General features: G+C 39.7%; 1 protein-coding gene across 1 annotated transcript; it reads left to right on the forward strand.

The window, feature by feature from the left end:
- Positions 1 to 373: 373 nt before the first annotated feature.
- On the forward strand, positions 374 to 9,675 carry LOC137298586 (uncharacterized). Its single transcript, XM_067830882.1, has 5 exons — positions 374 to 426; positions 1,181 to 1,371; positions 6,621 to 6,919; positions 8,043 to 8,145; positions 8,999 to 9,675. Exons 1-5 carry the CDS (start codon positions 374 to 376, stop codon positions 9,673 to 9,675), a joined length of 1,323 nt encoding a protein of 440 aa, XP_067686983.1.
- Positions 9,676 to 26,407: the final 16,732 nt, after the last annotated feature.

Raw genomic sequence — 26,407 nt, forward strand, 5'->3', positions numbered from 1 at the left:
ACTTCACATTCATTCTTCAGGGCACTATAAAAGAACAAGAGATGGTAAGGTGGTTAAACTGTTAATATTTCATTGCTGAAATCTGTGGCTACACCGCCGTTCCAAAACATGGGTATACAGAATATCAAGTTACATGAATAAAAATTCGAAATTTCTTGATTCAATATTGTACCACGCGCGTTCACCGCTGCCAAACACCGTCTCCTCATCGACTGCCTGATGCTTGTGAACACGTGGTTGGGTATTCTGCACCGTTGTTCTTGCAAGGCAGCGCCAAGCTCCTGCAAATTCTGAGGTTGGTTCCTAAGACCATGAAGCCTTCTCCCAAGTGCATCCCAGACGTGCTCTATTGGATTAAGGTCAGGAGACCTCGATGGCCCGTCCACCAACATTGCGGTGTGCGGCCGAGAAGCTCATGCTGGAACTGTAGACATGGGCGGCCATGAGCCGTCATGAAAGGAGTTCAGTCGTGAGCACCTGGTGGCGGTAAGCAGCAGCTGTGAGGTTTATACGAATGACCAGAAGTCGGGAACAGTTGTTCCAACAGAAAGCACCCCACACCATGCAACTTCCGCCCCCGAATCTGTCGACTTCCTGTACACAACATTGGGCATACCGTTCACGACGTCGTCTCCAGACTCTATGCCTGCCGTGCGCGAATCTGAGGGTATACCTGGATTCATCGATGAAGACGACTCGATTCCATTCTCTCTGGGTTCATCGGAGGTGACTTTGGGCCCACAGCAGACGTTGACGTTGATGAAACGAGTAGTTTTCTAATGATATTGCGATGACATTTGGACTCGACAAACGCAATGCTCTTCATGTGAAACGTGGAAAGGTAACTCCTGATCGATCGGTCAAGTTAGAAGGGTGAGGAGTTGTTGAGCATCGTGTGGAAGATCAGGTCTACAGGTATCTTGGAATGCAAGTTCGAGATAAGTTCCAGAATGCCCAGATTCAAGATAAACTTCAGGCCGAGAATTAATCTCGCTTAAAGAAAATCTGGAGTTCAGAACTAAATGCTCGAAACAAATTCAAGCCACCAATACATTTGCTGTGCGAGTCCACTCCTTTTGAAGGAGTTCATTGGTCCAAATAAGATATCTAGAAGGATCATGTCTGATAACATAGCCCACCACCCTAATTCTTCTCTTAATCGTTTATATATGCCAATCAGTTCTGAAGAGCCTTTGGTGATGCATGTCATGTCTCACTATGAAAGTAAGGAATTTCACAGCTATTTTAAACGTGCCAAGGCTTTTGGACACAATCTGAAATTTGAGGTTGATTTCGTTGATGGTGATGTACTGCTGGACGGTACAGCCATGGAAATAAACCAGGTGAAGTCCTTCACCAAGTCTGCCCAGAGTGGGTCCTTTGTGGAGAAGCTGTCTACAAAGCCATTGCATAGTCTGCACATGCAGTGTGTGGAATAGAACAGCAAAACTCCTTCGCTGAAGTCGGCTGATCTCAAATGTGAAACTGAAGGTTTCCTCTTTGCTGCCCAATACCAGTCACTTTGAACTCGCAATCGCCAGAATGTGATTCTAAAATACATTTCCATGAAATGTCGATTGTGCTATATATGAATTTACAGGGACTGTCCAACACCTTGTCCGTGGATGCCCTTCCTTGGCACAAACAGGATATGTTAAATGACATGATGGCATGGTCGGGACTTGTACAGTTGTTTCCGCCATGCCTGTGGCTTTCATCATCCATCCATGGTACGACCCTAGGCGTCCTGGAAAATGAAGCCTTTAAACTTTTCTGGAACAGGCCAATATACAGCCTGAGACGAATTCCAGTCAACAAACCTGATCTTGTCCATTTTTGATAAAACAGTGAATTTATTTATATCATCGAATTGACTGTCCCTTTTGACATCAATGTGATTGGCAAGATTCAGGAAAGGCATGCTAAATATGCCCACCTCGCCTTTGAAATGTCTCGCTTGCATCCAAAGTACACTGTAGTCAGGCTCCCCATTGTTCTCGTGCTCTTGGTTTGGTACCTCTTGATATCTTTTCGCAGATCAGGAGAGTGCCCGGGTTCTCCACCGGGAGCACAGCCCTTCTGACACTCTGGATAATACAGAAGGCTGCAGTGTTGGGGAGCCTTCATATTCTCCGTAAAGTTCTATTCTCGGATATAAGATTGACGAATATTACACACAGGAGTTACGCTTTGACGGCTACAGTCGTAATCTTTGAAATCCCATTTGACCTACCGTTCACTTTTCAATGCCTACGGAAACTTAATATGTTTCTAGGACGACATGCAGTAGATCAAACTACACCATCTCTGCTGGATAAAATCGATCTACTATCCAACCATACTACTGACAGGAATTTCATGAATAATACTGCGCAATATCGTCATTATCTGAATGCCTTCACAAAGATGTCTAAAAAATGTGAAGCTGCGTCTAATTTATAGATGAGCATATGAACCTCCATTCAATTCAATTCACAACTGACTACAGAAAATGCATAGATAGTTCTTTTCAATGTCTCCAAGGACGGAAACATGCATTATGTTTCATAAGTGTGTTATGGAACGATTCGGCAGAGAACGCTATTGTGCCATTGTATTACTTATATGAATCTATCAGTGGATAACATTAAAATTCAGATACTGTTAGAAAGTAAGTTAAAAATCCCCAACATTATCGTGTATTATAACAAGAGATGTCGTGTTCGCTGTGACAAAAAGGTTTCGATATATAAGATATCTATAATAATGTTTTGTCTATTTTCCTACACATCAGCTGTGATAGCAATGTTTATGCTACTAAAGTTTTCCTCAATTTATATAGCTTTTTCAAAGGATGATTTGCTTAATAGAAATAATTCGAAGGATGATAAAGAAATTAAGGACTATGACTGAAATAATTAGTAAAAATATAACTAAAATCCATCAATGGGAAGGGATGCCAGACGGATATATGAAACCCAAATACTACGGAAGTACAAGTCTGTCTGTGCACGGACTATAGCCAGGTGTTGGCGATAACTGGTCCCTAGCTAGTAAAGGTGCGTAACGAACACCGGGAATTCCTATATTCAGGCGCACCTGAAATTAAGATGATGGGAATTTCTTTCTGTATTTAAACAAATTTGGATTTAATTCCTGGGTGTTTAAAGTGACGCGACGCTCCAAATATAGAGACTTTGACGCCCTAAATACCTTCTGTAGAGACTAGTCATTGTCGTAGATATGTCAGTCATCTCATAGGAGTTATTGTTTTGCATTAATTAAACTGTCAACTTTATCATTCACGTTCACAACTACTCACTCGAGTAAACATTTTCATAATTTTCAATTTTGAATTAATACACCAGTTTCCTCATTAAAATTCTTCCATTATTATCAAAATTATGTGCATTTTCGAATTATAGCCAATGTACTTCATATGAAGTGCATGATTACAGTTTCATTTGAAACGCTTCATCAAAACAATTCCAAATCAGGAAGCCCTCACCAATATACACCCAAGACATGAACGCCATTTGCGACTTAACCATACTGTTACAAAGTCAGCGGCAGTCCTTAGATGTGTGAACGTAACGTGACGTGAACAACCTGTTAAAAGGACTTTTGAAGAAGATATAGTATAATTATACTACTAATTACACAGTATAATTAATTATTTCCTCTTTTGACTTTCTAAACACCGCTGCGATATTCAAGGCGATGACGTCCTAGTTCTCTAGGACACCGAGGCTGTTAGGTACAAAAGTAAACGCAGCCTAATTTGACGTATCTTTGAATAAAATTGGACAACATACAATAAAACTGATTGATCGAACAAATGGTATGGATAAATTATTAAGATGCTTACAAGGCCTTCATTCCACTACTCTGCTCGAATCAATGTTAACTATTGACATTTAAAGATGCCATCGATCTGTTGCCATAGAGATCGTAACCAATTGCCATGCGTGGAAAGAATGATCAGTGTATGGCAATTGGTTACCCTTGCTTTGATTCCAACTCAGTAAAGACTCCCATTTGTCATACACTTTCTATATCAGAGGCCATGATAACCATGTAAATCAGTCTTTCAAGAAATATCTGAAATAATCAGAAGTATACTCCTATTCCAAAAACCTGTCATCTGTATACAGAAATAGCAACTCATACATAACGACCATAACGCATACACATTCCTGTGTAAACACCGTTTGTGCCGAGCAAATGATTTGAGACTGGTGATCATATATTTGATTTGAGACTGGTGATCATATATTTGATTTGAGACTGGTGATCATATATTTGATTTGAGACTGGTTATCATAGATTTGATTTGAGACTGGTGATCATATATTTGATTTGAGACTGGTTATCATATTTTGATTTGAGACTGGTGATCATATATTTGATTTGAGACTGGTGATCATATATTTGATTTGAGACTGGTGATCATATATTTGATTTGAGACTGGTGATCATATATTTGATTTGAGACTGGTGATCATATATTTGATTTGAGACTGGTTATCATAGATTTGATTTGAGACTGGTGATCATATATTTGATTTGAGACTGGTTATCATATATTTGATTTGAGACTGGTTATCATATTTTGATTTGAGACTGGTGATCATATATTTGATTTGAGACTGGTGATCATATATTTGATTTGAGACTGGTGAGCATATATTTGATTTGAGACTGGTGAGCATATATTTGATTTGAGACTGGTGATCATAGATTTGATTTGAGACTGGTGATCATATATTTGATTTGAGACTGGTTATCATATATTTGATTTGAGACTGGTTATCATATTTTGATTTGAGACTGGTGATCATATATTTGATTTGAGACTGGTGATCATATATTTGATTTGAGACTGGTGATCATATATTTGATTTGAGACTGGTGATCATATATTTGATTTGAGACTGGTGATCATATATATACATTTATGTTATTTTGCCATGACCTAAAAGACTCCAGTCTGGACAATATGAAAGATAATGACAATTAACAATTAATACTAACACAAAAGTGGTGGTTTCTGATCCTTTGCATAGAGCTCACGGGAAGTTAAGCAACGTTAACCGAGGAGAGTCCTTGGATGGTTGGTGGTGTTTGGGAGCTTGACTCTTGAGTGTTGCTAGGGCGTCTGTCCTAATCAACAACGAAGCGCATGTGATACACGCGGCCTCACCTAATAATTAGTCAAGGGAGTTTGTTCAAACTTGCATCGGCTCATTCAGCAGAAAATGGGTACCCGGTGGGATAGGTCATGTGAATATTAACCTTCTAGCGCCTCGCAGGCAGCTTGGGTTATTCGTGGTAACAAAAGAGATTGAGGATGGCGCTATAAAAGTGGACTATTATTAGTCACGAATGGAGGAGGTAAACCTATTTTTTTCTATAACTGAAAACTGAAAGAAGGCTTGTTAGATTTCATTTTATCTCAATTGATTGATACAAAAGAAAGTACACTCCTGGGGTGTTTGGGGTAACACAATCAAATAATCTACAATAACTGTGGATCTAAACTTTATTTTAAAATCGAGGGCGTTAGCGTTAGGACAGCGCACATGATTGTTAGGTCAGTGGCAATGTAAAATTAAATCACAAAATTTACAAAATGTCATCTCAACGCCCAACTCCAAAGATTTAGAATTCTATCAGATTAGGGTTAGTAGTAACTACTGACTGGTTTCTTTAATTTCTCACATAAATATAAAACAGCATTTAAATTGTCAGCAAACATAACTGATATTAAGTAAACAAGATGTGGCTTGAGTTGCAACACATAAAGTATCGAATAATTAGAGAAAAAATGCGTGTGTCTTAACTCATATCAATTATATTGATTAAACTTTTACCATTGCACCATACAACTAAAGAAATCTAACTGGTCACCAAGGACGTAAAACATATAAAGAAAAGTTTGAACGAAAGGAAATACTGTGTGGAAACGCCAAGCTAGTACACAGTGTTTGTGAGTGTGTGTGTGGATAGATAGATAGATAGATAAATAGATAGAAAGATGCTAAATAGTTTAGTACAATATCTTAATATCGTATATAGGTTTACATATCATACGTGTAAGTTATTCCTCTGTAGCTTTCTTTCTTCCGTGGTTGTGTCTATATTTTTTAATCCATTTGATTTTGAAGAAATAGTTTTAAAATGTGTTCTCAAACACCCGCATTCTTTTCTTCCTCCTGAGTGTGAGTGAGTTAAGAGTTAGAGTAACAACGTCAATGTTACAGCCATTTGGTATATCACATGTAAGCATTCAAACAGTTATTAGGATACAGGACAATATACTCTAAATACCGACAACTGGTCACCGGCAACTGAAGGTGGATCAACATGCGAAATACCACTGGGACTTTCAGTACTTTCACTCATATGAACAAAGTCTGTTTAAACAGTACAGCCATTTCATTGGACCCATCACTTCTTTGTCGATCGCTATAAAACTGACAACCAACGGGCATGTATTATCTAAGGAAACAGTTTTCACGTGTAAACGGCAAAATAATGATCAAACTTAAACGGAAGGATCCCAGAAATCACTAATTGTGGATCGATCAACACTCATGGCAAATATAAAAACGGAACGAATAGCCCGCATATTCCACCAGAAGATAAGAAAGCTATGAAAATGCTGGTACTTGTCCAAATGTTCTTTCTTTTCAAGGCTTTTGTAGGAGATCATACCAGAAGTATCTACATCAGGAAGTATTCAGAATGTACTCATTATATACCTCCCGTAAATGAAACCATGGTTGAGTCTGTCGACAGCAGAGCATGTGCTGCACTGTGCGCGGAAAACATCAGCTGTGTGGCGTTGAGCATGTCCACCTCTGAAGGTGTTTGCATGGTCCATCGTGAGATGTTCATCGAAGGTGTCTGCTATGCTGGACACTGGGACCATTACAATGTAAGTAAGTCAACACACTATCGTATTTTAGACAATTTGACAGTAACACCGAGTAAATGGGCTTCAGTTTTTGTACTGTTTCACTTGCCGTCTGGGCCAGATATTACACAAAACAATCATCCCCTACCATAAACAAATAGAATTTCAAAGGAAGAAATAAATGCCAAGAACCACAAAATATCAATGAAAGAGAAGTATAAGAAAAAAGAGCCCAGGGAACGAACACAGGAAAACGTCTTTCAGGTTTTAAGTAGTTTCAATTTTATGAAAGCATACCTGTTGTAGATGTTATGATGTTTTGAAAGTTCTATGAGAAACAAACCAAAAATCGACACAACACAATAATTTCTCATCTTGTTATTTGCCAAACTCTGAAATATGCAAAATTAAATCATGATATGAAAAACACTACTTTCAAATTCATTAACTCTTTTATAAGCCTTTTTTAAAGTGCCAGAGAATTTTATTACATAATCGCATAAGGCATTTTTTATTGTAACAACTTGCGGTTTTGGGTTGTCAAGACCCTAAAGCACTAACTCAGCACGCCGATAACCCAGGGTCGATTCCCTACGTGTGTGTGGCCCTTAGCGTAACCTCTTGAGGTATTCAAACTAAAAATGCTTTATGGTTCAACTTCTTTATTATACAAGGTCACATAATATTGGGACTTTGTGTAATAAAGAAGTTGAACCATAAAGCATTTTTAGTTTGATTTCACCAACTTCTAAATGCCTTTGAAACAACTCTTGAAGTATTGCTGGCACATTTTAAAGGCGACGTAAACGCATATTCTCGCGAATTGCAAGAGTTATGAGGATAATCTCTCTTACGCATTGAACTGTCGAATTAAAACTACCATGTAGGCAGCTTCAAATATCCAGAAGAACAGCAAACCACGTCTTCGTGTTCAGAATCAGGTGTTATGTCCATAGGCGTGCCATAAATCTTTGTGGACACGGTGTGTCTGTTCTGATTATGATTTGTGGTGATGGTGGGTTTTAACGAAATTTGTGAGCGTCTAACATCTTTCTACGGAGTTTCATAATTTCCTTCACATTTGGACGATGGAGATGGCATACTGGTAAGATAGAGTGCGTAAATCTTGTTTTACAACTTACAGGTCAAGAACCGCTGCATGAATTGGGGTGACTATGACCAAGACAAACGTACCTGTCAATGCCACGGCGGATATATCGGACAGTACTGCGAAAGGATCATGCAGGGTACGAAAATAACGCTTGTGATCATGCGAAACGTTAATTGTGATCTGTGTGGTTCTTGTCTCCAACTCGATTCAAGTAGAAATAAAATATTGTTACACGCACAAATATAGGTGACACGAAACATTTCACCTTTCTATTTAGCCTAATAAAATACATTTTCTAAAGGTAGGATGTCTATTCTTTGACACTTACGTATATTTTATGGTCATTACTGTCACAAACCACAATGCCATAATAGATTCTCTCGTTTGTGTAACGTGGTTCTGGAGGACTGAAAAAAATACAATTACGTTCAAAAAAGTATTTTTGCAGAATTTTTCCAATACGAGCTGTGGGTTTCCATGCTCTTATCAACATGAATAACGAATTAACAATTCTCTGGACAGTTCATGTGTGTTTCGATGCGGTATATCATAAGCATAATGATAGCACAGGCTGTTCGAGAAAAGATGAGCGCTTTTACTCACCTGAATCCACGTTACATACTCATGGAATGCATGACAGTGTTTTACCTTGACATTGCTTTTGGATATAATCATTTGGCCTTGGATGAATTTATTTGAAATTCCGACAACGTGCATTACTATGTCAATGAGTCTTGAATATTACAGTTCAGACAAGGTAAGTGTTCCAAAAACGTTCCAGCGGTACCCCAAAAAGTGTAAAATGTAGGAGACAAGAAGACACCCCCCTGGTCACACAGTGTCATGTAGAGTGTTTATTAATCAAAATGCATAAATATAGATACGAAACTGATACGATAACGATAACGACATTGGTCTCATTCAGTTTCATTTAAGCCTCAAACAATACATAATATACAATATTCATTAAAACGTTTCTTCTCTTGCAGATTGTTCTGAAGGATACAGCACACATCATTATAACTCGGGATCAGGGATATACTTGATTCATCCAGTTTTGTCGCCAAACCCATTCGCAGTCTGGTGCAGAATGAGTTATGGTGGCAATACATTCGTCCAAAGGCGTGCGTATGGTTCCACCAATTTTAACCGGTCATGGCAAGAATACAAAGAGGGGTTTGGGGACCTCTCCAAAGACTTCTGGGTCGGAAACGAGAAAATTTCTTACATTACAAACGGGCGCAGTCAACGACTGATTTTCTTGACCAGTGATGTGAGTTCTAACAGAAGCAGACATCGGGTATATGCAGGTTTCACGTTATTACAAGATGGCATGTACACAATGACGTACCAATATACGTATGGACATCAAGACCCCCTAGCTCATGGGGGTGATTGTCTAGGTGAATTGAAAAGACAACCCTTCTCAACGTACGACCACGATAATGACGACAGTCCTCTGAACTGCGCTCGGGAACACCAGTCTGGATTCTGGTTCAAAAACTGCACTCCCTGTAACCCCAATGGCGTTTGGTCACAAACTCATGACACGAAACGAACTGGCGTACCTGAGGAAATGTTTTGGACTCCCGTTACAGGAGATAACTTAATATTATCTTCCCTTGTCTTTTTGACAGGGACCCGTGAAGGTCCCGGGGTAGAATAGGCCTTCAGCAACCCATGCTTGCCATAAAAGGTGACTATGCTTGTCGTAAGAGGCGACTAACGGGATCGGGTGGTCAGGCTATGACTTGGTTGACACATGTCATCGGTTCCCCATTGCGCAGATCGATGCTCATGTTGTTGATCACTGGATTGTCTGGTCCACACTCGATTATTTACAGACCGTCGCCATATAACTGGAATATTGCTAAGAGCGACGTAAAACTAAACTCACACACTCACCCACTTTTTGACAGGCCTGTAATAAGGGCGATTGATAGTGGTTACATCCTAACGTTTTAAAATTAATATGACAACTGTTGTGTATCTGCTGTTGTGAAGTATATTAAACTACTTACATCGCCAGTAGTTGTTAGGAATATCTAATCTCGCATTACTAGTGCAGTTCAGCATGGGTATAGCATACATTGTATTTAGTCTGAGCGAGTGTGATTACTTTATGCCCTAGGCGATTACCATTTACCTGTTCTAAAGGTACTTTTCTGTGTCTTAGCACAGGCATTGAACTACCTGTTACCACTCACGAAGAATATGGAATTCTCGTGACCCTCTCCGAGGGAGCAAAACATACTCTGTGAAGACGTAAAAGAGTGTGTATGGTGTATATTCATCACTGTTCCGTACTTTTCTGCTTGAAAGAACGCTATTGATATAGGTAGGTGCATGGTATGTGTGCTGATGCTTATCTGAATCTATTTCAAACGTCCATCGTGTCAGAGGTTTGTCGGTGAAACAATTTTCAAGATTATTCTCAATTTCAAGGCTTGTTAAAACAGAAATAGAGGTATGGCAATGCATTTCATGATTTTGTGGGTACGTGGTTTCTCCATGAACCTGTTTGTTGGTCGGTGTCAGAATCTAACCAAGTTACATATTCTTCGAACTGTACTACATAATGACGTGATATGCACCAGTCAACCTTAACACGTACTTATATCAACGGTTCTCCGAGGCACGTGACCGATTTTATTTCATGTTGAAGCACAACTATTCTGCTCGATCTTTGCCTGGTACATTTATCTTATATGTTTGTCGATAAAATCCCTTCATTTTTACCTTCATTAGCAGAACATATCATGCATTAACCTATATTCAGGGGACTTGTAAATTAATTAAGCAGTATAGTTCATTATGGTGATGTAGCTATCGATGATGATGTGTCAATGAGGCCTCATGTTCAGAAGCACATTTCAGGTAACGAAAAACAAGGTTTCAGTTTTAAAGGTTTTGTCAAAGGTGAGATGAGTTTATGATTACACGATGCCATTTAGAAAGTGGTCAAATGCAACATATGTCATATGTACTGAGAAAGTGAAATCCCAAATATGACATATGTTGAGATGAGTTTACTTTTACTCCACACTCAGCAATATTGCAACTGTATGGCGACGGTCTGTAAATAATCGCGCCTGGACCAGACAATGAGTGATCAACAGCATGAGCATCGATCTGCGCAACTGGGAACCGATGACATTTATTGAAGCATGCTACCCACTCGTAAAGCAGTATCCTGGCCGATTGTTCAAGGTCACAAAGCATGTAAATATGACACCCGTTTCATCCATACACGTTCATATTCAAACAAAACTTTCATAGGGACTGAAACGGCAGGTAGTGGGCATGCATGCAACTGGCATGTCATTCAAAGCCATCGGGCGTCAGCTTGGTTACTTGGTTATGGACAACCCAGGAAGACAACTGCAGCGGACGACGGTGTGGACTAAACCGTTTGCCAACAGGCGTTCGTCAACCAGGACCATGCTTAACGGTCTCAAGACTATTGTTCCGAGGCCCCAAAGGGCGTCTAAGTCTGACCCATGACCATTAAAGGTAAACAGATCAACAGGCACTAATGTCCTTATACGGGAGTTGGGGTAGCCAAATGGTTCGATTCCCCTCATGGGTGTAATGTCCGGTGCCCATTGCTAATGTTCCCCGCTATGATATTGCTGTAATATTGCTAAAGGCGACTTAAAACCAGTCTCACTCCATACTGTCCTTCAAGAAGTATGGACGTTCTGACACCTTTCTTTTCAAGTCGTTGTTTAAGACAGGGAAGGTGTGTGTGTGTGTGTGTGTGTGTGTGTGTGTGTGTGTGTGTGTGTGTGTGTGTGTGTGTGTGTGTGTGTGTGTGTGTGTGTGTGTGTCTGTGTCTGTGTGTCTGTGTTTGGGGGTGGGGTGGGTGGTTGCTTGACTAAGTACTGTGTATATATTCAGCATAACGTAAGATAAATCAAACTGTGGACTAATTAAACGGACACTCGTAAATAAAATTTGTAAAACATATAATTGTAAAACATTCCAGAATTCATTACTATATTAAATATGTCAAGAAATACCCAAGTGTACAAACATCAAGAGCCAGAACAGATTTCGTGTGACATGAATAACACGGAAGTTCCCTGAATATAACTTTAGACAAGAATCCAAACATTTCGTTACTTGGGATACAAATGAACTCACGTGTACAATGCTCCTTTTTCGAACATCTTTCCAATGAGACTGTCGTCGTTCTCGTTGAGAATGCACGATTGTTCATTCTCGAAGTAGTTTATGGACTTGCATAGGGTCCAACCTAGACATATTTTAATGCATTTCAGGAAGGTGGCGTTTGTCTGACGATAGTTCTCATCCATTAGAATGAAATCCATGTCTATGTTTGAAAATCTAGAAAGGTCAGTACAGGTGGACATGCAGTCACCAACGTTCAAACTTGCAGCGAAAACCAAGGATAACAGCGCTTTCTTCATCATCGTGTTGTGAAAACCCAGAACGGTGGCTTTATAAATGTTGACAGTGCACAACTGGTGTCTGTGTTTTAAAGTGGAATGTTTGTGATTTAAACATTGTGTGTTATGTAAATTATTTATAATAGCTCGCTAATAACCTATTACCGCAATGGTCGATCTTGCGATGGGTTTAAGATTTAGACACTATAGTGGTCCAATTACTTCATCAACGTAGCGGTAATTAAAGCATCAGTCATTATCATGTATGCGTGCTGGTTCTTTTCCAATTCGTACCATAACGAAATAACGATCGCTTATAGGAACGGACGAATGAATCCGATATCAGATGTTTGAACCTACAGAAGCTGAAATTGGTAATAATCAATGATTTATAGTCCTGTTTGTGGAAATAATCGTAAAAACAAAACATTTATTTCTCAATTATCCCATCGATCCCTCGTGGAAACCTAAGTTAGCAAGTTATATGAATAAATTATTTCAATCACTCAATAACGGCTTTATCGATATCATATATTTTGAAACTGATCTTCTGTATTTAAAATGAAAATGACAGGGATGACCTCATATCGCCAACCTCGTTACGTAACAATTGAGGTCAGGTTGATTTTGCCCTCCTGCTATCATCAAATCAAACCAAACATTACTCTGAATGCTGAATGATTTTATGAAGGTTTGCGCCGCTTTTGACAGTATTCCATCAATATCACGGCGGTGATACCAGAAAGGGACTTCCCTCATTGTGTACAATGACCGAACGCTCTAACCACTAGGCTACTCCAAATGCTAACTGCATCCTGCACTAATTCTCTACTTGAGGCCGCCACTTCACATTTGAAGGCTATAGATAACCAAAGTTAACCCATCATTGATGAGAGCAGGACGGCATGCTGACATACAGTGAAACACAACAAGTGCACTATGAGGCATGTGATAGTGCTAACACAACAGGAAACATAGTGAAATATCTGGGACAGTAAATGAAAAAGGCTATTATTCAAAGTACCTTTGTCGTATAACTGAACTATAGCTGATTTTTATGGAATACTGTAGGGGATATTCTCGCAATCTCGCATTCTTGCGATCTCGACACTTTGGAAACAAGCTAAATCTGCCCAAAGCGCGAGAATGCAAGATCGCAAGCGTGCAAGATTTGGCCAAAATCTCGCTATCTCGCATTTTCGTGCTTTTGGTACATAGCAGTTTTTGTCATAAGTGGTCAGAGCGAGAATGTGACATTGGTACATGCTGTCATATATCGCAATCTCGTAATCTCGACTTGTCAAAGAAAGCCCGCCCCCCCCCCTTCCTTCGCGAGAATGCCAGTATTTACAGTATTCCATAGTTTGTTTAAGACGTACATTCATTTTTATCATGTGATTACATGTACAGATAATGATAGCTCTCTGTACGTTTCAACGAGATAGAGCAAATAACAGACAAGAAGCCATTGCTTGTTCTAGGGTACTGAAGGATATCAAGGGAAGGAATGAAGGACAGATGTGATTATTTCTCTACAACCTGGAGCCATAATAATGTCACTGTTGAAAATGAGTGAGTGAGTGAGTTAATATTTGACGTCACATTGGCAATGTCTCAACCATATCGTGACGAGAACATTTAATACTGAAATGAAATATATGTCATTGTATAGTGTAAAAACGAAGGACAGTAAAACAACTAGAATATCACAAAATGGGATTAAAACTAGCGTGGAATGTTAAAACTAATATTACTATTCGGACAATACAATATAAAGACAGGCCATAGATCGCCAACAACAGAGGGCAGATCACCATACCAGGGACCATGGGGACTTACAGTACCTCTGCTACCTGCATGGTCCCTGGCTGGATTTACACCATCCCCTCAGCTGTTGGCGACTGTATGCAAGATTAGCCACAAATTAAAATGACACATATTCTACGATTAAAAAAAAAAAAAAATTAAAAACGTGGAAGATTAAATCTGACTTAAACCGTTTTGGGACTTACGTACCCTCTCAAGAGGACAATAATTTTACGGTACTTCAACCCCCTTCGAGGATACAGCCACTAACAATCTTAGCTGCTAATTCAACTTCCAATCATAAAATACTTATTTATTTACATGTCAGTTAATAAATTCGATTCTTTTTAAAAAACAATAATTAAATGAGAACGTACGTTACTGAAAAGGTCCTTCATAGTTCTTGACTTAAAATAATTGTCCCTTGTGATGGAATATTCAACACAGTCAAGCAAGACATGAGGATTCTCACCTTTCAAAAGATATTCATGCGTATACCTAGAGTGGCCAGTACGACATCGTTATGACCTCTTCAAATCTGGACCGACAACCCAAGTAGGTGCAACCAACATATGGTTTTATTGCATGTAATTTATTGATACCTACTTGGGTGTCCCACTTCTTCTGCATCAATTCACTGATGTAAGATCTAATTGTAGCTTTATAATCAGTATAGGGAATATGAAGTGGTGTCACAGATTTGTTTAGCGCCGCCTTAGCAGCACGGTCAGCCAAAGTGTTACCAGAGTTTCCAACATGGTTGGGTAACCAACAGAAGACGATGTCGTATTGGCCAGTCGCAAGATAGTTATAAAGTTCGATAATTTCTATTAAAAGTGGATGTTTACATGCTACGTTTTTAATAGCCTGAAGGCACGAAAGAGAGTCTGAATAGATTATTTACTTTTTATGTATAGGATGTCTTTGAATATATTTAAGAGCTGTTAATATGGCGTTAGCTTCTGCTGTAAAATTAGAACTATTATCTGGTAACCTAGAAGATATTGTTCTGGACCCAATGACAGTGGCACAAGCCACAGCGCCACCGTCCTTAGACCCATCTGTAAATAAGGATTTATAATTGCTATATTTATGTTTCAACTGATTGTATTCTTGTTTGTATTGTAATTCATTAGTTTCTGATTTTTTAAATGTAGTTAATGTTAGGTCGACTTGTGGCCTAACCAACTGCCAAGGAGGAGAAGAAAGGAGACGGGAAGGAGCTATGTTTTCCAGCTCAATGCCAGCCGAAGAAAGAAAGGGTTTAATTCTGTGCCCGAGAGGTGGAACAAGAGAAGACTTTTTGTTGTACAAGTCCTAGTAGAGAGGATTGAAAACACAGTTATATGCAGGGTTAGATTCGTTAGAGTATAGCTTTGTTATATATTGTAAAGATAATTTTATACGGTGTTGTGTAAGAGATGGCTCATCGGCTTCAACATATAGACTGTCAACAGGAGCGGTTCTAAAGGACCCAAGACAAGGTCTTAGACCTTGATGATGAACAGAATCTAATAATTTTAAGTTGCTGTTGCAGGCTCCACCATATAGGATGGAGCCATAATCAAGCTTAGAACGGACAAGTGATCGATATAGATGGAGGGTAGCTTGATCACCTCCCCATTTAGAATCTGATACCACTTTCAACAAATCAAGTGCTTTCAGGCATTTAGTTTTCAGAGATTTAATATCAGGCAGACACGTTAGGTGTGAGTCAAAAATTAATCCCAAGAACTTGGCCTCCTTGACAACTTTAATGGGAGTGCCATTTAGAGATAGTTCAGGGTCTTTCTGTGGTTTATATTTACGACAAAATGTATGCATTTAGTTTTGGATTTAGAAAATTTAAAGCCGTTTTCAAGACACCATTTATTTATTTTGTTTAAACACAACTGCAACTGTCGCTCTATGGTATTCATATTTTACCACGACAAGAAATATTAAAATCATCCATAAATAACGAACCATCAATTGAATCATTTAAAACTTTCGATAAACTATTTATCTTTATACTAAAAAGTGTGACTGACAAAATACTGCCTTGTGGGACACCCTGATCCTGATTGTAAAGATCAGACAGGGTAGAACCCACGCGGACATGAAATTGTCTATCATTTAAAAAGTTGGCTATGAATTACGGCAAAAGACCTCGCAAGCCGAAGTCATGTAAGTCTCTTAAAATACCATATTTCCAGGTTGTGTCATATGCTTTTTCTAAATAAAAAAGATAGACACAGCATGTTGTTTTTTAAGTAGTGCGTTCTTAACAAATGATTCCAAACGCACTAGGTGATCGACAGTACTTCTATTTTTACGGAAACCACATTGTATATCTGTGATAAGGTTATTAGTTTCCAAGTACCAAACAAGTCGATTATTTATCGTGCGTTCCATGGTCTTGCAAACACAGCTAGTTAGTGAAATAGGTCGATAATTGGACGGTTCCGTATGATCACGTCCCGGTTTAGGTATTGGTACTACTATAGCGTCACGCCATGAAGACGGACATTTACCTGAAGTCCAAATATCATCAAAAATAGATAATAGTGCCTCTAAACAAGATTCTGGTAAGTGCTTCAGGAGTTGATAATGTATGTTATCAGCTCCAGTAGCAGTGTCATGAGCTTGATCAAGAGCAGTATGGAGTTCATGAATAGAAAATGTTTCATTATAATCTTCCCCATTATCTGAGTTGAAATTAATACTTCTTTTTTCTTGTTGTCTTTGATACTGTTGGAAGTTAGGTACATAATTAGAAGAGGAAGAGTGTTTAGCGAAGGTTTCACCCAATTTATTAGCAATATCTGATTTATCAGTAAGCAATTGATCTCCATGTCGAAGATGATGGACACTAGATTTAGTACCTTTACCCTTACTTTTCTGGACCATGTTCCATACCTTGGACATGGGTGTCCGAGAATTTATTTTGGATACATAATTTTGCCAAGATTGGCGTTTGTTCCGTTTAAAAGTACACCGTGCTTTAGCATTTAAAATTTTGAATTTATTTAAATTATGAACCATAGGATGGCGACGGAAATAATGTTCTGCTTTTTTCCTTGCCTTCCTAGCTTGTTTGCATTCATCACTGAACCACGGTTTCCGGATATGTGGAACTGCAGAGGACTTTGGTATACATTCATCAGCTATGGAGTTCAGTTCATCAGAAAAGCATTTAATAGCATCAGGAACGTCAATAAAAACTTCAGGTTTAATTTTTTCAGCACACAGTGTTTCATGTAAAGCCCAGTTAGCCTTTTTAAAATTCCGCCTTGATGATGGAGAAATATCAGATGGAGTTACAGATTTTAATATAGTAGGAAAATGGTCACTTCCACAGAGGTCATCGTGGACTGACCATTCGAATTCATTTAGTAGTTCTGAATTTGTGACTGACAAGTCGAGAGCTGAATAAGTTCCTGTACCAGAATGTAAATATGTATTGGAGCCATCATTATAAATACATAAAGCATTTAATTTATCTGAACAAAATTCCTCCAGTACTTTACCTTTACCATTTATTGTTGCACTACCCCAGAGTGGGTTGTGCCCATTTAAATCTCCCATAATAATGCAGGGCTTCGGGAGTTAATCATATAGAGCGAAGATCGAGTTTGTGAAACGTTGACGACGTCCCCTACAATTCCATTGTATAATAGGATTATGATAAGCTATCGTTTGGGAGGATTTATTGGGGATCTTCCCCGTACCTTTTTGGCGGGCGACAAGCTGTGTGCCCGTGACGTTTTCAGTCACGTCCATGTCCTCAAGGGGTCCATATTTGTTGTATAAATTGATTTTATTGTCTGACCCTTTGGGGGCTCTCCCACTAAGTTTTTTTCAAAGAATCTGGCTTTGTACCTTTGCCTTTAGAGAGTTGTTTAGACTTTGTAGGCTGAGATGATGCGTTAAGATCAGAGGATGTTTCACATTGGCTTTGAGATGTACTAGGAACTGATTCTGTTGTTTGGGTAGATATTGCAGGTGAGAATATCAGAGGAGGTTCCGTTTTAACCCAGGTCAGGTTTGTCTGACAGCATAGAGATGACGTTGTTGTGGTGATAGAAGCATAGTTCTCCTTATTTTCTGAGCTTTGAACTAGCTTTTTAGCTTCCGCAAAACTAACGTTTTGAGTGAATTTTATCCTATTTATCTCCATTTGATGTTTCCAAAGAGGACAACTTTTAGAGTAGGAGGAATGGTCACCCGCACAGTTTGTATATTTTTCAACATTTCTGTCACAATCTTCTGTTGTATACACATACAACAGACAATGTGCAAGTATTGACGCCATGACCGAACTTTTGACATTTAAAACACCGCAAAGGGTTTGGAATGTACGTGTCCACATTGATGTTACAATAACCTGCTTTAAGAGATTTTGGAGCAGTTGATGAGGAAAAGGAGAACAGATAAGTATTGGTGTTTGTAACAACATCATTCTTCCGGACTGTGAAACGTTTTGCATTGAGTACACCATGATCTTTCATCTCAGAGATGATGTCAAGCTCTGTCATATCCGCAAACAATCGGTCACGATCTCTGATGATTCCCTTGTTTGTATTGAGTGTTTTATGAGCCGTAACCGTGACTGGAAACAAACAATTCTGTGCTCATAAGGTTTGTGGCTTGTTGCCTTTTCCCACATTCAGCCAACAAAGCACCGGAACGTAAACGTCTAATATTCTTGACATCACCTGCAAGGCCCTGTATACCCTTGGATATGGCAAAAGGGTTCAACTTTAATGGAGTCTTGTCAACAGTTTCAATTACAAGAAATCGCGGCCAGTATTCAATTGACGTGGGCAGTCTTTGATCAGTATCAATTGGATCAGTGTCTAGTTGTCGTTTGTTTTTTTTAGGAGGGTGTTCATAAACCATGGTTAGTTTTCAATAGTTCGTCATCCGAGCTCCCCACCCACCACGGACTATCACAAGGACAAAGCTAAAAACAAGTGGGTCTCCAACTTGCAGCACCAAGGATACTCGGATGATATACTCCAGCAGAAGAGTTATTAATAACACATCTACCAGATTGGCCCTTGAGCATAAGACTCTAAGTGCAAAACATCATACATCAAAATCATAAACATGTTTAGAGAGCAATTCGGTCAAGACCACAAGTAACACATTTTCCAAACAGATTAGTGTAATGACAAAAATTTAAGTCCATACACAGGACTTGGCGTGACCAGCCGATTGATAGAAACGGGCCGATTCTACCATACGTCTAGGTGAAGTAAGGGCCAAAATGGTGTGTTGGGCAAATGGGACGCAGTTAAAAGACCAGCTGCCCTCAAGCACCAGGACCCCGTCCTCCACCGACACGGGACGCAACCCACGGCAAACAGGTTGCCCAATTCGCCAAGTCGCCTCTTACGACAAGCAATGGGATGCTGTGGACACATTCTGTCCCGGGTCCACACGGGAGGATACTTTGCGATAAAGGAGACAGTGGGCGCGATGGTGACGACGTAGCACGACCATGACGTCGGGTTTCCTGGCTCTCAGACCAATCTGTTTCAACCTGTTCCGTACAGAATAACCGGATATCTTCTGAAATCCAGGCTGTTGTGCTCTCATCCGTGGTAGTACGATTGCGCAACTGTAGTACCCGGATGTACCGATCTTTGGCAATATATAGAAGATGTGAATGCACAGTTTAATAATTTGTTGTATAAGTTGTTTCAAAGGCATTTAGAAGTTGGAGGAATCAAACTAAAAGTGCTTTATGGTTCACCTTCTTTATTATACAAGGTCACAACGTTTCGAGACAGATTCTAGTCTCTTCTTCAGGTGAAGTGAGGGTAAAACTACTGCATTGGATCTGGTAGATGCATCCTGCCTGGTTGTTGCATTTAGGTGTTGTTGGCCCCCGTGCAGTTGTAAAGAGACATATATTGGTGAAACTGGTCGACCACTGGCTATCAGGTTAGAAGAACACAAAACATCAGTTCAAAATTTGGATCAGAAGTCTGCTGTATGTGAACACATCATGCACAACCCCAATCACAAGATTGTTTGGGACAACACCAGGACATTAGTTAGGAACGCCAATGACTTTAAAAAAGCGGAAGCTCCTAGAAGCCATTGCAATCAAACGGAACAATCCCTCAATCAACAGAGACGGAGGTGTTTACGTACCCAATGCATGGAACCACCTTATCCTCAGTGACTAATCTTTATCCAAACATCTTTACCTGTAACTCGTTAACCTAATCAACACAAGCCTGCACACCAATCAGTTGAAGCCTGTACATAAGTTGAAGCCTGTACATCTATCAAACTAAGCCTGTACATCAATTAATAGAAACCTGTATATCTTGTTACCCATTGTTATCAGTCTACTGTTATGTGTATATTTACTACAACCCTTTAGTTTTACCCTCACTTCACCTGAAGAAGAGACTAGTGCATTCACATCTTCTATACATTGGCCAAGATCGGTTGTGACCTTGTATAATAAAGAAGTTGAACCATAAAGCACTTTTAGTTTGACAGTTTAATAAGATTGGTGATTGTGTTCTGACGATTGTGCCTCATGTCGCACGGAAGACTAGGGGTCTTTGATGTCCACGACGTTTGTCTACAGTGCAATAACTTTGTATACGTTTACGAGAAACAAGTTCTTTTAATTGGCGGATGCATTAGGTAGTATTGAATCATAACAAGCAATTTGTATGAAGGACAAATTGGATGTTATAGGTTTATTGACTGAACTTCTTCACCAGACAAATGGTGGCCTACCTTCAGTTGATGACAATCTATAGACTGTTTTTACATTGTCTTGTTATTTCTGGTTACTATATTTAATTGCTAATGTTAAATTGATATCTCTTATACACTAGTGATATTAGTGTTGTTCTGATTACACGATGCCATTTAGAAAGTGGGCAAATGCAACATATGTCATATTTGGGATTTCACTTTCTCAGTAAAGTGTCTTTTTGGGTTGAGTCCCATCCGGGATTCGAACCCGCACCCTAAGAGTCCCGGATGGGACTCAACCCAAAAAGACTCTTTACCATTTGACCACTTTCTAAATGGCATCATGTAATCATAGCTTTCGGCCGTGGGAGCCGTGCCAATTCACACTCATCAGAGGGGTACACAAAGTAGGCTATCTAGACTACCAGTTGTCCGACTTTCATTTTGTGGAAGTCGCGGTGGCTGAGCGGGCTAGGCGGCTGACTTTGTGTGCTGGCGATTAGGTGCCTGACTCTGAGGGTGCGGGTTCGAATCCCGGATGGGACTCAACCCAAAAAGACACTTTACTGAGAAAGTGAAATCCCAAATATGACATATGTTGCATTAGTGTTGTTCGTCAACAGGGTTTTAGTTTCTCATTATGTTGATCTACAATATAATTGTTAATTGTTTTTGTCACAAAACGGCTGAAGTATTGCCGAGTTGGCGATAAATATTAACTCAAACACTCACCATACAAACGACGTAACTATTGGACCGTTAATTATTGAGGATGGCTACTAATTGGTCTCAAACCACGTATTGCTGTTAATGTGGCAGTTTGCTACAAATTCTCCAGATCCATCCACAGAATGTTGAAGTCTTATTGAATTCTTCGGGCTCAGGGAACATAAACAAACCTCGAGGGTAACATCAACCGCATGGTTCACGAGGAACCAGTGAACAACGTAACTATTTTACGGAACAACTCAATGTTAAAATATTAAACCATGGGTATCGGATCGTACACTCAGCCAGCCTGTGTGAATCAAACAATTCGTATCTTGCATCTTGCTGTTTTCCCCGCAGGTATTGTCTTAGTAACGTGGTCGCGGTCTAATTCCCCCTCTTAATATTTATGGGAACTGCATTTGGACGTTTTGTCCAAATAATTTATAGTTATTGGAATGTGAGGCAATCTAGTCATCGCCGATTTAAAGTTGTCTCCCTTCCATCGATTTGCATTCACGAAACATCTGTAATTTCCGTGCATCATGCATGATTCAATGTTATTCGAGATAAAGAGTGAGTGAGTTTAGTTTTACGCCGCACTCAACAATATTCCAGCTATATGGCGGCGGTCTGTAAATAATCGAGTCTGGACCAGACAACCCAGTGACAAACAACATGAGCATCGATCTGCGCAACTGGGAACCGATGACATGTGTCAACCATGTCAGCGAGCCTGACCACCCGATCCCGTTAGTCGCCTCTTACGACAAGCATAGTCGCCTTTTATGGCAAGCATGGGTTGCTGAAGGCCTATTCTACCCCGGGACCTTCACGGGTTCGAGATAAAGAAGTACTACAGAAACGCTGTATCGAATGAGTTGTCATTGGCAGCGGGAAACATTGAAATGGGGTACATTGAATATACTAGAAGAGTGCTTAGCCAATCAGAAAACGACATTTATATGTGAGATAAGATAATACATTATGAACCAACATCTCAACGTTCATAGAATGTCGTAATGAATTTATCATTGTATACTGAACTTTTTATGGAGCACAGTAGCCTTTCCCGTCAGTATAGGTGCATGTCTAAGAGCGTTTAATAAGTGAAATTGTCATTGTTTTCGGTGATACATCGCTATACTCTGCCCTGAACATGATAGAATTAAGCAGGTTGAAGACGTCAGAGATGTACAACATTTCACGACAGACCAGATATATTAACAACGACTCTTTGAGAAGAGATTTAATAAGGCGCACGAACCGTATTCCCTATATGATATTTTCATATCAATATCACTGGAGAATCGCAACAAGTAAATAATACACGTCCTCTTTCCAACCTGTTCAAAACTCCAGTTGATTGAAAGTGGACTGTCACAAACAGATGTACAGGTGCCTAACTCTTAATAGTAGTCTTGTTACGTTCCTTCAGGCTAGTATGCGTTAGATGAGAATGAACAAGTCCATTTACTTGTGCTCTTAATGAAACATCACACTGAAAGTTCAGGGAAACCGGATGCATCTTGGGGTTCCGTGATCTTCCTCACAGTATTCATCACTAAGGCAACCGTGATCGTGACACATGCCACCGAAACTCTTCGACCATACTGATATCGAACTGAAAAGAAAAAACCATATGTCGTTTATTAAGAAACTGTGATAGATAATCAAACAAAATTTGAATTACTTCATCTTTTCACCAATATAAAAAGGAAAACTGATTTGTATTACTTCTTCTGTGCATCATGGTAAGATAAATACGTTGAGTGTAATTTGGAGTGAACTAGAGAAATGTAAACTCCTAATCCATAAAGTTCCGGGGTAGAATACGCCTTCAGCGACCCATGATTGCCATAAAAGGCGACTAAGTACCTTCAAACGCTTACCTATGGAACGTTCCCGCTTTGTGTTCAGGAACTGATTCAGAACTGTTGTAAATGTTAAGATCACACCTGGATAGACCAGGAGCAAAATCAAAGGATTTGCACATGTTCCACCCAAGACAAAGTCTCACGCATCTCATGAGCGAGGTTACGGTCATCCTTTCGAACTGCCAACTCCTCAAGAGTAGATTAGAATCGGACATCATCTCTGGCAGTTTGCTGACATCAATGCAAATACTGGTGGACTCCATCACAGGCAAACACGGAATCACTACACAGAATAGCCAGAACACAGTTTCGGTCATCGTTAACAAGTTTACTGATACCGAGTGATCACGTATAGTTTGTCGATCACTAATTACATACACGGTAATCAAAGATATGTCTTATGTTCAATTGATCCGTAATCATTCAGAACAACATAGATAGTTTAGTGGTTATAATTATTCAATTCATATTCAGTAACGATTCAGATATTAAATGAAGCATACACACACATGGGTTTATCAATGTTTAATGATGTTGTCATCGTGTTTGGAGCATAGCTACGTTCAACCTTCGTTAACCCATCTACTGCTTCATTAAATGACGAACAAACGTGAGAATGGGGAATGTGTGGGGACGAAACGGCAGCAATTGAGGCTTGCTTTTATTACTGGGTAATATTTGGCGCTCAGATATTGCAGGTGCTAGATAGTACGACGGCTTGTGGACAGGGGCCGCGAGCTCATCGATCGTAATCCTTGCGGGTTATCTCCCCTGGACTGCTCAAGGGAATGTTATTTTGATATGTAGTATGCCCCGAGTACCGCGGCTATTGTTGAATATTCCGAGCACAAAAGCGATTTGTTTTGTTTTCACGTTTACTGTTCAGATAATGCTACTTACTGGGGAGGAAAAATCGTCTAAAACACGCATCGGTACGTCTAGCTATGTTAAAACACTGACGGCATGTGGATTCTTAATTCACGTCAAAGAATATCAACAGTCAGCACGTCAGATAGTGCATGGTAGGAAGCCAAAACTATATTTCTTGATCCATGGAACCTTTGTCCTTAAAAGTGGTGACCGCAGTGGGAGTTGCTTACATGCCTGTCTTTCAATGTTATGTTTTATGTGCATCCGTTAAAAATAAGCCTAAAGCTACCCTTAAGATGGTACTGTAAAACGCATGTAAAAGCGAACCCGCATGCACAGAAATGACGGATATTGTATATTGTGTATATTGAGTGTGTAAGTTTTTTTTTTCGTCGCACTAATATGTACAGAGTGGAATATCTCTCTCTCTCTCTCTCTCTCTCTCTCTCTCTCTCTCTCTCTCTCTCTCTCTCTATATATATATATATATATATATATATATATATACTTAGTGTTTGTTTTTCGTCGCACTAATATGTACAGAGTGGAATATATATATATATATTATATATATATATATATATATACTTAGTGATTATAATTTAACGTCACCTTGGCAATACTGCAGCCATATAGTGGTGACGGGACATGTTGTAGATACACAACAGATACAAGTATATATTGTGAGAACTGACACCATGCGTGGTTAGGAGGCGGCCGAATTATATATCCAAATGTATGATAAGCACACGTGTTTCCGAGCCCTCATTAGACACACATTACGCAAAAATATATAGCTGTTACTCTCTTACATTCCATTGCGGAATTGCGGAACCTTCCCTCTGGTAGATGTCTGCACTGGTGCCTTGTTCCAATAAATGTGTTTTATCTCAAACCCGTCAAAGGCGCAAACAGATACCATTGTATATTGTGTGCGTTACACCGATCTGAAACTTTTCCGAGATCATACGAAACCTCACTGCGATTATCGATCGCAAAGATTTTGGCGACCAGTTTTGACTTTCCGTTTACACCGAATCTTACTTTTTTATTTTTATGGCGACTTGATTGAGATTGCTGAGATAGATCGTAACCGAATGTAGTTGTGACCCCAGGAGCAAGCGTAGTGACGACCTGTCCGGCTAGTTTGTGCCGTTGACATGATTGAGACCACAGAAACATCTGCTACTGACTTCCCACTGGAATATGAGTAGTAAGACTATGTTTGCGATTTAATAGCGGTCGTGGTGACTCAAGTAGGACAATGAGGACCTTTTCCAGGACCGTATTAAGACCAATTCGACTCCACCAAGTCCCCATTTGAGAGTATACTGCAAATCTCCTATAAAAATACCGCAACCGACAACGATGTCGTCATTGTGTGCCTGACCATGACAGTTACGACAAACGTTGAAATGGTATTAGTCCCCACCTTGCGAAAGCCGAAGCAGAAGTATAACTGAACGATGTCATCGATTATACCTTGGCATTAATCCTAGGACATAATGAAAAAAGAGAGAAAGAAAGCGAAGACGTGAGGTTTGAGTCCGAAACTGACTCGCACCTATACCACCTACATGACAAGGTCACGTGGACTTTAAATGGAAATCCGGGCACCTGCGCACCTGCAAGCTCTACTTCTGTCTGCAAACGCCGTCAGTCTCCCGGTCATTACAACCACAAATTCTTGAGGGTGGATAACGGATCTCTTGAACACCTTTGAGACGACCAAATCCTTAACGCTTCTGACATGAAACATCGCTTGGACAATTGTACATATGGTATCATTCCTTCAGAGCCTATTGATCAAGCTGGGCCTGTCGAAGACTTTGAACCAAAGAACATGCCATACACCATACTGGCCGATGATGCTTTTGCCCATGTCTAATGAAACAATGTACCAACATGAACATGGCCAATGCGGAATTGATATATATCTACCGCATATCCAGAGGAAGACGCGTGGCCGAGAATGCTTTCGGTATCTTGGCTACAGATGGAGGTGTCTGATGACTGT

This window comes from Haliotis asinina, chromosome 10 (assembly GCF_037392515.1).
Source record: "Haliotis asinina isolate JCU_RB_2024 chromosome 10, JCU_Hal_asi_v2, whole genome shotgun sequence".
NCBI lineage: Eukaryota > Metazoa > Mollusca > Gastropoda > Lepetellida > Haliotidae > Haliotis > Haliotis asinina.

Bases quoted from the DNA above. Each gene is read 5' to 3' on its own strand.
- LOC137298586 (XM_067830882.1), top strand. From the start codon at position 374: ATGGCCCGTCCACCAACATTGCGGTGTGCGGCCGAGAAGCTCATGCTG. The intron at 1,372-6,620 runs GTGGGTCCTTTG...ATATTCCACCAG, and splicing joins CTTCACCAAGTCTGCCCAGA to AAGATAAGAAAGCTATGAAA. The intron at 6,920-8,042 runs GTAAGTAAGTCA...TACAACTTACAG, and splicing joins GACACTGGGACCATTACAAT to GTCAAGAACCGCTGCATGAA.